This window comes from Galeopterus variegatus, unplaced genomic scaffold, assembly GCF_000696425.1.
Source record: "Galeopterus variegatus unplaced genomic scaffold, G_variegatus-3.0.2 Scaffold17706, whole genome shotgun sequence".
Lineage (NCBI taxonomy): Eukaryota > Metazoa > Chordata > Mammalia > Dermoptera > Cynocephalidae > Galeopterus > Galeopterus variegatus.
The window spans coordinates 1-11,528 of NW_007743817.1; the positions used below are offsets into that span (position 1 = coordinate 1).

An 11,528-nucleotide genomic window follows, 5' to 3' on the forward strand; every position below is an offset into this window, starting at 1 on the left:
AGAAAGAAAAGAAAAGAAAACCTATGCAAGCAGGTATGTTTTCAATTATGCATTATGACCACTGAAAAATCAACTCCTTTACCAATCTTTTTTTTTATTTTTAATTTTTTTTTTAAAGATGACCGGTAAGGGGATCTTAACCCTTGGCTTGGTGTTGTCAGCACCATGCTCACCCAGTGAGCAAACCAGCCATCCCTATATAGGATCCGAACCCATGGCCTTGGTGTTATCAGCACCACACTCTCCCGAGTGAGCCACGGGCCGGCCCCTCCTTTACCAATCTTAATAGGAAATGTGCATGGCACATAACTTTTCTGTGTCCAATTTGTCTTTTCTGAAGATGGCCACAGCAATATAAATCCCATCTCACTCAATCTTCTTACAATATGATGCTGCTGTTCTTCTGTTGAGTGGTGCAGCCTATGTTTCCTCCCCTTGAACCCAGTCATATCTTGTAACTGCCCTAACACAATGTGGTAGAAGTGAGCCTGCCAGGTAAGACACCTGCTTCTCTCCCTCCACTTGCCTTTGGAACCCAGCCACCATGTTGTGAGGAAGCCTGGATCACATGGAGAGGCCACGTGTGAGGGTTCCAACAACCTCAGCTAAGGCTCCAGCTGCCAGCCAACATCAACCACTACACATGTGAATAAACGAGCCTCCAGATTAGAGCTATCTGTAGAATGTTCTATGGTCATGGAAACCTTCTATGTCTACACTGCCCAATATGGTAACTTACTACCATCTGAGGCTACTGACCAATTGAAATATAGCTACTGTGAATTTTTAATTTTGTTTAACTGTAGTCAATTTTTATGTTTATTTTTGGGCGGCAAGCCAGTACAGGGATCAAACCCTGGACCTTGGCGTTGTCAGCACTACACTCTAACCAACTCAACTCACTGGCCAGCCTCTCCCATGTTTTAAAAGCCCTCTAGCAATGATTGTCTGTCTCTTCTCTTCACAGCCAGGCTCCTGGAGTGAGTGGTTTACACACACCTTCCTGACTCACAGCTTATTCACTACTCAATGCCCACTGCACTCTGGATACCCATGAGGCCACAGTAATATTAGTCCAGGCTTATTTCTTCCACTAGGAATTTTCCTAGGACTTCAGCACCCAACTCTGTTTTATGTTCTCCCTATTTATTTCTAGGGAAAACTTGCCCTGGTTGAGAAATTGCCAAAAAGCCTCACAACTTTTCTCAGTGGACTAGAAAATGACACCCTTTTTAGGAAAAGGCACCCCTTCCCAAGGGCTCATGCAATCATTGGCCAAGGTCCATGGCCTGGCCAGCAGAGTGAGGGCTCCCCTGGGCTGCTGTCCCTCTGCAGGGCACCCACAGCACGCATTGCACAACCTTGTGAGGTAGCTGGGGTGTTGGGGTGCTCTGCTCTTTCTCACATCTGCCCATCGACATTCCTCTCACATGGTGCTCTGGTCTCCTCGTGGATGTCTGTGTCCCATGACGTCTCTTGTAAAGCGCCTTGTTTGTTGGGCATCCGTTTCCATCCCAGAGTGCTTCCCAAACCGCAGAGCCCCTGGGCTCTTTCCTGCTCTTCTCTGCACCGAAGCTTTGCCATGCTCCTCAATGAAGTGTGGAGAATGGCCTGTCAGCTCCACTGTGTGGCACAAAGCTTACCATGAAAACAGCTCTTCTGGCTGGTGGCTTTGACTTCTTCTTTGCACAGGGTTCAGAAGCAGTCATGGGGTATGACAGAAACAGTGCAGCCCCCTCCATGTACACCCTCTTCCTGCCTCTGCAGGAATGCCCTTTCTGTAATCCCCTCTTCCCTTTCCTGAAGCTAGCCTGTTCACCAGTCCTCAAGTGTGATCTTGGGATCCAAAGGAAATTCAAGATAACAAAGTAAGTAAAATCCCCAACTCCATGTTTGCCCAAATTAGCAAGACAACTGGGTGGAGTTGTGTGGTTTAGGGTTTCAATTTCCTAGATCAGACAGACACCTTTATTACAAAAGGCAGGAAATATTTCCATGATACAAGGTCTCTACAGGTGGCACGGGTTACTTTCTCTTTCCATTGGGAAAACACACGTTTATCCCATAAAAGGCTGAGCCAATGCCTACCTGCTCTGAAAGGCTGTTTTCCCAGTTTCAGAAAGCCTGAAACGTGGCAAACCATGTTATATTCAAGGATATCTGAAGATTAAACAAGGCACATCAGGATTTGACTCTTTCCAGTTCATATCTGAGATTACGTGGTTCAACATGTATTTTATACCAGTCCATCTAAGAAAGGGCCAATTTATAATGAGGGGTCCTAATTTGTTTGGAAAATCTCAAAGTATGACAAATTATGTTGATTATAACTGAATCCAAATTTCCCAAAGAAACACACACAAACAGACACACCATTTCCCCCTACTAATCAGCTATGGAACACTAAATGGATTTGTTGCTCGTCAGGTAATAAGAGTCTACATTTTTGTTTTAGGATGAATATGAATAAACTCAGTGGTATTAAACAGACTAGTTTTTCAAGAGAAAAGGAAATACTATTTTGCCCCAAATGACATTCTTGGATATCACTGTCAAAATATTGTCTGATAGAAAAAAATGGCAGGCATGATTAAACTTCTTGTATATTTAGTGAATTTTTCTTTTTTCATCATTAATTATATAAATCCTCAAAATCTTGTGAAGTAGATCAATGTCCTTCCTAATTTGATAAACATACAGTTCTCAGAAATAATACTGATGCTAACTAAAATTCAACATTTTGAAGAAAACATTTTAATATTATATACTTTATGGATAATTTTATATTGAAAATCAAATGTGGCTCATTCTAGGTCCTCTAATATAAATGTGTCATAGAGGAAAATTATGTTTAGAACATTAATTTTGATATTTCAAGAAATTGGCCAGTTACACGGAATTATAAATCTATAACTTGGATACCAATTCTTCTATGCAACAAAGCTTGTAGGGATTCCCTTTGCTAATTTCCCCCTTGGGGTATCTGGGTGTGGTTTGTTTTCTTCTCTGACTGGAACAAAGATATGCAGGAAAATCTTCTTTTCCAACTAAAATTCCTTATTCTTACAAACAAAATTATGCAGAGAGAAAAAAAGCAGCAGATCTAGCCTGGCTCAACTGTTTGCTTATATTAGTACATATATTGGATTTAATCCAAGTTAACAAAAATAAAGCCACAGGATAGGTATATGCAGGAGTATATTTAAGCTACTGGCTCACACACATTTTAATGGCTGAAAGTATATAAAAAATATGAAGGCGGAAGAAAAACAGTAAGCAGTTACGAAACATAACAAGTTTTCATATTCTTTATTAGTCTACATGAAGCTAGAACCTAATAACAATATGCCACATATGGTTCAGAAACACACAAAGGCAGCTTAGTCATTTATTTTGCATTTGCTCCTTTTAGAAAGTGAGAAAAAACAGCCCTATTGGCACTCAAGTTTATTTTCAATTAAAATCCCCAGAAATTAGAAAATGTCTTATAAAACTGTGAAAATGGAAAAAAAAAATGTTGTTCAGAAAAAACTTTCTTAACTATGCTTGTTTCCTATGGCACCTTGCATTTTTTGATCAGTCTTATAAGGACACTTAAGAAATAATTCAACCTCTGTGTTCATGTTCAGAATACATGAGCGTCTTGATGCAAATAAGAGAAAAAATGTATACTTGCTTAGTTTTGAGCAATTCTGCCATTTGCTCAAGTCCACATGAATGAAAGCACACCGCTTAGAAAACCAGGGCTTTGCTGCCATTGTATTTTTTCTAATTAAAATTCAGAGTATTAAACACAGTCGAGTAGATCCATGCATACATGACATACCGTCATCGCATACCGGAAGCTCAAATCAAGAGAAGGGAGCAGAGGCTTATCTCATAGCATCATTAAGATTCATTGTACATTGCATTTCAGAAGGGCTTTGTCAAAGTAGATAATAATGGCCTGTCAGAAACGTGCAAACAGAAATTTATATTAAGTTGCCCTTTCCATCCTTTTTTAGTATGAGAACCTAGTTGCATTCCTGGTATACGAGCTCAAGGCTTAATTGAAAAGGTTTCTAGGTTCTTAATAATGTAAAATATTACCAAAAAGAATATTAAAAAAAGTTAAGTGAAAAATATTTGAGTAACTAGGTAGGGGTATTCCTGGGAAAAGTAATCAAATGTAATGACTGTATGAAAACAAAAGACAGTATAGAGTGAAAAGACAGGAGAGTGAACGTAGCTAGAACTCATGAGTCACAAGGCAGAGCGTTTAATTGGGAACAAGTCAAATAAAAGTGTTGCTTTCTTTTCCTTAAGGACCTTTGGTCCTCTTTATACTATAATCTCAGAAAAGAAATTTCTCTCATTGAAACACCTTTTTTTCCTTTTATATCCTGCTGCGTGAAGATGACTGCAGAGACAAACTTTACAAGCTGGTTCCTGACAGCATGCGTACGTATGATGTTATCCGGGAATGAGACGGTGAGGATTTTCCTCCTTACACTCGATATTTTTCTTTACCATGTTCATTGATCACACATATATGCTGAAATAATAAAGGATTTTAAAGGCATCAGTTTCTTAACAAAATATGAGGCACAGAAAATGTGATGCAGTATTAACGGATGCCATCCTGTAATGGGTTATTGTTCATTGAAATATACACGCTTTTTTATTTTGGCGGCTGGCCAGCATGGGGATGTGAACCCTTAACCCTGGTGTTATCAGCACCACGCTCTCCCAATATATGTGTGTATTCTGTGTGAGTGTGTGTGTGTGTGTGTGTGTGTGCAAAATCTAAAGAGACCCAATCAAATGCCTGAAAGTTCCTTGTTTTGGTTTTGAGCCTTATTCCGAATACAGCTCCTTAGATCCCTAAAAAGTAGAAATTCTGAGGGAGAAGTATGTTTAGCCCTGGTGGAAATGAAGTCTCCTATGGTAAAATGACAACCGCTTGGGTGAATGGAGAAATAACAGTGGTGAATACAACATAGACTCTTATTCAACCCTTTTTGTGTAGCAAGAAATGCGTTAGAGATGTTCTGATTGCAAGCAACAGAAATGGAGTCAGACTACTATAAGCAAAAAAGGGGGATTTATTGGTAGGATACTGGGATAGCTTGCAGAATCCAAGAAGAGCTGAGCAATGACATAGCTAGAGGGCAGGAACACGGATAGCTCCAGAGACTTCACCCATGTGCTTGTGGACACTGTCTGGGCACTGCTACTATAGTGGCTTAAGTCTAAAACACCTTGGTCTCTGTGACTTTCGGTTTAAGTTTCTAATTTCCAGAAGTGAGACACTGATTGTTCCACTTTAGGTAAGATGTCTACTTTAGATCATTCAATGTTGGTCAGGATCACACAGCTAGGGTTCCACACTGGGGGTCCACGTCTGTGTGCTGAAGCCATTTCCTCAAAAGAAGGAAGAGTTATGAGCTGCATGACACTGTAATTGGAATCTGCAAGATTTCAAGCATTGACACAAAACCGTTTATAGAATAGTGGCTGTTGTTTTGGTTGGTTGGGTGTAGTCTATGACTATGGAGAAAAATCGGGGTCAAGCCATAGTTCTGCTTTTAGTTCCTATTTCTTCAGCACAAAATAGAGACAATCATCATCTGCTCCCATCATCCTAATACCCACCTTGAAGCATAGTGTGGGGAATTAACTAGAAGTATGGACGCAAAGTGCCCAGCATATTCCTGACACAGAAGGTACCCAGTAAACAGCAGTCATCGTTACTACTGTTTCAATAATTTGTTAAATTGATAAGTCACTGTTAAGTTCTTACAAAAAGGGGGCTAGGGATTTGCATGCGACACTTACATTCAGATCTCTGAAGTATTCGTTGTAATCTAAGGCATATCCCACCACAAATAAGTTTGGAATCTCAAATCCAGTGTCTTAGCAGAGAGAGAGAGAGAGGAAAAACAAAAAGAAATAAAATTTAGGTTATAAGTTTAAAGCCATCATATGCTGCAGTTGGCACTCAAACTGTGAAGATCTTTCATTTAAGCAGAATAAGAGAGAAAAGTGGTAAGAAATGCCCAAAAGGAACCTGGACCAGAATGATTACTCAGGGAGACAAGGCAAACACATGTACAATGAGGAATGGTTGCACTCCTCACATACAGAGTTGAGAATGGGCTCAGGAAGCCAGCGGATAACAAGTATGCATGAGCTAGTCATGTGGCCCTGTTGTTCCAAAGCAAGCAGTATGCAATGATATAATGCAAAGGAAACACTCAGAAAAACATAAAAAGCTGTTCAAACAGAGCACATTATAACACTGCAATACATGAATAGTTGTGCGGGCCACAGAAACCAGGAAGCAATTCTCCCACTGAACTCCGCGTCCTCAGCTGGTTAAAGGGCTGGAAAGCAAAACCTGGGAGACAAGATGAAAGGAGATGGGATTGTTCAGCTGGAGCAAGAGAAGGCTAAGGGTTACTTTAATGCTGGTCTTTGAGTCCACTATGCAGAGGATATTAATTAGCTCTTCATCTCTACTGAGGACAGAATGAGAGGAAATGGGTTTAAATGCATTACAGAATACTTAGGTTAAGCAAAAGAAGAACTTATTTAAAGGATGATTTTTATTGGAGAGGATCCTCAAGGAACAGACAATCGCTTTCCTTCTTCAGAGGTCTTGAAACAGAATAAATGTGCCTTGGTCCAGTGATTTTTAAACTTTTTTTCAGTGTTTTAGAATCTAATAAGTTATGAAACCATACTTAGTGCAGCTGGTGGACTTATAGCATGGGCAAAGTTATCTCCAGAGTGATTACTTACTAGCAGTTCGATCCCTACGACCAAAGCAGCTTTTATCACATAGAGAAATCAACTGGTTCCTGCTTACAGAAAGTGGTAGAGCTGAGGGACTTATTTTCTAGGGGGTTACATTATAGGGTCACTTGTTAGGGAGCCTGTTTGATTCTTCCAAACTGCAACATTTCTTGAGAAAAATAATCAAAGAAGGGAAACACAGAGCAGAAGAAAAGATGTCAGAGGTTACATTGCACATATAAGAAAGAGTCAATTATGGGAAAGGAACAGAAAACCAGAGAGAGAGAAGAAACAGAGATTCTGAGCTAGCTATAAAAATATGAGTAAATGCCAGGAAACCCTGGTTGTAGCAATAACCACTTTACAGTGAGCAACGCAATCCCTACACTAGGCGTGGCAACTCAGACTGGGAAAATTAGAGCCCAAAGCTAGTTCAGAAGGCCAACCATTGAGATGTCACGGAATAAAAGGACGATGGATCAGCAGGACAGTCAGGAGTCAGACTGCCCTGTCGCTGACTGGTAAATGAGTGTGGCTTCTACACATACATTTGCAATTGCAGATGTAGCGCAAGAGTCAGAGTAGTGAACGGCACCAGATTGTCTGGGTTTAATACTGGCCCTATGCTTACAGCTATGTGACCTTGGCAAGCTATTTAAACTCGCTGTGTTCAATCTCCTCATCTGCAAAATGGGTATAACAATTGTACCTCCCTGTACAGAGCTGATGTGAGGTTGAACTTAGTTAATTTCTATAAAGCTCTTAGAACGGCGCCTGGTATAACATAACCTCTTACCAGTGTTAGCCGCTATTGTTTTATTAACATTGTTGTTATAAGCAACACAAGAAATTTGTAATTGATTGGATATATTTGAAGTGAATGTTTTTCAACTTCACTTAAAATCTTATCTATATAGTATCTTATACTATTTCCTTAGAAAATTTGTTTAGTAACCTCATGCAACCCTAACTACGTCCGCATTATATTCCCGAAGCCAGTAACAACAGGAACATGCTACTGGGTCTGTCTGCCCAGAACTGACATGGTCTAGAGTTAGCATATCCAACACAGGAATGAGACTTGTTTTTAAAACCAAAAGTCACTGGATGAATGTCACTGGCATGTTACCCATCCATACCGTACTTCTCTTTTTCTAGTGTTTGTTCAGCTTGCTGATGAGAACTGTAGCCAAATTATCCCAGGGCTTTAGAGCAAATGCAAGTTATACAAATCAAGCTGAAGTCTGCCTATGCAAGTGAAACAAATCACCTCTAGTGTTAGAATAATAAATAATCAGGCTGCTTGTTTATCCTTTCTGGAGTTAGAACTTGTTCTACTATGGGGAGAAGTAAGGAACATGCCCTAGATGAGGAAGGCCCCCCAGAACACATGTCTGAAGTCAAGTGTGAAGATGTTATCTAGAGATACCTGCTCTGCTAATTCTCTGTTATTGAGCTTTTGTTCAGAGGTGGTAGGGAGATGTCTCTGATTTCTCCCTCTGCACGCTAAAATTGAGGCTTGCTAAAGGTCACCATTGTGCATTGTCTGGTAAGAGTTCCCGAAGATGGTATAAGAATCCCTCTCAACCTTTATAGAGCCTCTCGGTGTCTGATTGGCCCAGGCAGGGATCCTGTGCATGTGAATCGGTCCAGCGGGGTCAAGCCTTCCTCTACTTCCTGAAATGGATTAGCTGAGTTCTTTGTAGTTCAGGTGCTGCATAAAACCCCAAAATAAAAATATCCAATGCATAGAATAGAGTTCCTGTGAAAGATCCAAATTAGAAAATTTAAGACCCTTATTTTAAAGGGTTTTATCCTCCCTAGCAAGGCAGGGGAGACCACGAGGAATTTGTGGGACTATCAGTCCTACACGGCTCCCCACTTCACACGGAATGCTGTTAAATAGGAAATCAAAGATTCTTAAGCACAACACAAACCACCACCACCAAAAACCAAACAAACAAAAACCAAATAAAACACTTACAGTCAGGTCTGAAGCCATCACTTCTGGGTGTTCTCTTGACCAATAAACTACCATTGAAAAAAAAGCTTTAGTGATCTCAATAAAATCTCGGTGAATTACAAATAGAATTAAACATCATTAAAATCTGTATTTAAAATATGTGTTTTTTCCCCTCGAGCCTGTGGAGCTTCATCTCAGCCTTCTTTTAACTGGTGCTCTTGCTAGCGTGGCACCAGATCAAGGATTCTGGATAAAAGGAAGGGAGCAGACAATCGCAGCAGGGCTCATCTGGCTGCTCCCAAAAACATCTAATGGAGGCAGAGAAAAGAGGGCTGCAGAGACACAGCTAAGCATGTCCTCTTCCCTTCCTCTCCCAGGCTAGCCGTCCATTGGGCTATTTTTTTCAGTGTGGCCAAAACATAACACCCCAGGGCAAAAGGTCACTGGTTTGCAATAGAGTCTCTTCTTTGTAAACAGCATCCTCTGTCAGCAACCCATTTGCTTGTTTGAAAAAGACAGAAATCACAATGATATGAATGTCCCACTCACCTGGCCACCTTGATCATGTTGGGCTTGTATTTCTCTATGCTACTGAGCAGTGCTTTCATGGTCCTCCCAGTTCCAACAACATCCTTCGCAAAGAGGACACACAAATTCAACAAAACACATTCGGGCAGCATAAGGGATTTTTCATCCAGGGAGACATTACTTCTTAATAATGTGCCATAATTAGAAATGCTTTCTAATTGCAATCTAAGTAGGAGGTAGAGTTGGTTACATCTTTTTAGACAGGTGCTTCCTTCTGGAAACTGGGTTTGGGGGAATATGTCGGTGAAAATTTCCTCCTTGAATCCTTTAGCTGCGTTGAAGGGCTAAATTTGGCCTTTGGAGAGCATGTGGGCTCCTCGTTGAGCACATTTGGACTCGTGCATGCACATTCAAGGACTAAATTTGGCCCTGGGGTTATGTAACACAATACAAGATGCATGAATTTTCATGGACCTGGGATGTACATCTGAATACACTGAATGGATAAACACCTCCCCCTTCTGCTCCCCTACTCAATAGGGGATTCTATGGCTGGGAAATGTGATGTGTCTGGACAGCAGCTGGTGACAGTCCCTGAATTCTGAGGGTCAGTGGCTGCAGTGAGCTCAGGCTCATCCCCGCTGATGAGCTGCTGCACAATTAGAGTAGAGTGGGCAGCAGCAATTTATTGTCCTTGGGACAGAAATCAGCTGTCAGGAGCTAATTATCAAAACGACAGGTCTGAATTTAGCCAGGGTTGGGCAATTTGTCTGGCTAGAGGGTCTACTTCATGGGTTATGTTGGGCCAGGAGAACTGCAGATTCATATGGCACAATCAGGCAATTGTGGAACAAAAGCCTGAAAATAGCCCCCCTGAATCTTTGCCAGCTGATAGGACAGGTGTGTCCCTGAACAAAGCACGGCCATTTGCTGTATTAGTCCACTGCTGCCGCAGGCCTTGCTCTTTCTCTCTTTCTTTCTTTCAACAGAAAAATAATTTTTTAAAAATCATAGCTTTCTCCTACATTGCCATTTTTAACTGACTGTATTTATGATTTTGATACTGAAAGTATTTGAGAATTGCTCAGACTCACTAGGGGTCATTAGCTAGAACACTGAATTAAGGATAAAGAGAGTTCCAACCTTGGTTTTATGATCATGTAATTTTGGTTTTGTAGGCTGGTTTCCTCTAAAAATTCTGACTCACAAATAGATAAAAGAACAATTCAGACATATGTGAAACTGGATATAAAAAAGGATAAGTATCTCATAACTATTATTGCAAAGCTTTTGTTCTAAATTATTTGAAGCCAATGATTCCAGTTGTCTCCTATTCAATAAATTTGGAAACTCAATAAATCCTTGGCCAATTTGATAACAAGTTGTATGTTTTAAAACTCACCTTTAGGGGCCGGCCCGTGGCTCACTCGGCAGAGTGCGGTGCTGATAACACCAAGGCCATGGGTTCGGATCCCATATAGGGATGGCCGGTTAGCTCACTGGGTGAGCGTGGTGCTGACAACACCAAGTCAAGGGTTAAGATCCCCTTACCGGTCATCTTTTAAAAAAATAAATAAATAAAACTCACCTTTAGATTCCTTCAACTTCCAAATATAGAAAAGGAAAAGGCAGCTTACCTCAACGATGAGGACATTCTGAAACGAACAAAACTCATATTTTAGAATACGATGGCTCACAAAATAAACACACATTTTGCTTATAGTTAGAATTTCATAATTTGCTTTGTTGGTCCTTCCCCATCTATCTAATCCAAATGACTGAGGTAATCGAGGTATTCCAGATTCATTTTAACAATCCCTCTGGAATTACTTGGTGTTGCAATATTAGTATCTATATTCCAGTTAGGAGCAGGCTTATTTTAGCCTGTTACCTGTCTGAAGAGCTATCCATAAAGTCATTGCACCTCAGTAATTCTGGCAAGTGCTCCCATGTAGCATTCCTTCGGGATGCAAAGCTTACAAAGAGTTTACTGGGAAAACAAGCCAACACAAACTGCATCACCAGTGGAAACAGTGCTCTGTAGGTGGATCATGTATTCAGCTACAACACCCCTATTCCTGCATAGCCCTCTGAATCCCTGGGGACTCAGTATTTACTCTTGGATTGAAAACCCTGAGGAAAGGGGTGTGCTACAGAATGAGCTATAAGGTGCTTAGTTTACCTTTTTAGTGTGATGTTTAGGTCCCTGGCTACCTGCTCTCCAGGCATTCCTCTACTTCTCCCCTAAGAGCATTGATTA

At 40.8% G+C, this 11,528-nt stretch overlaps 1 protein-coding gene across 1 annotated transcript; it reads right to left on the minus strand.

The window, feature by feature from the left end:
- Nucleotides 1–3,285: 3,285 nt before the first annotated feature.
- On the minus strand, nucleotides 3,286–10,931 carry LOC103582745 (phosphoribosyltransferase domain-containing protein 1-like). The gene is made up of 5 exons (XM_008564260.1): nucleotides 10,906–10,931; nucleotides 9,290–9,372; nucleotides 8,762–8,808; nucleotides 5,818–5,894; nucleotides 3,286–4,534 (listed from the first exon to the last, which is right to left on the minus strand). Exons 2-5 carry the CDS (start codon nucleotides 9,346–9,348, stop codon nucleotides 4,487–4,489), a joined length of 231 nt encoding a protein of 76 aa, XP_008562482.1. The 5' UTR covers nucleotides 9,349–9,372; nucleotides 10,906–10,931; the 3' UTR covers nucleotides 3,286–4,486.
- Nucleotides 10,932–11,528: the final 597 nt, after the last annotated feature.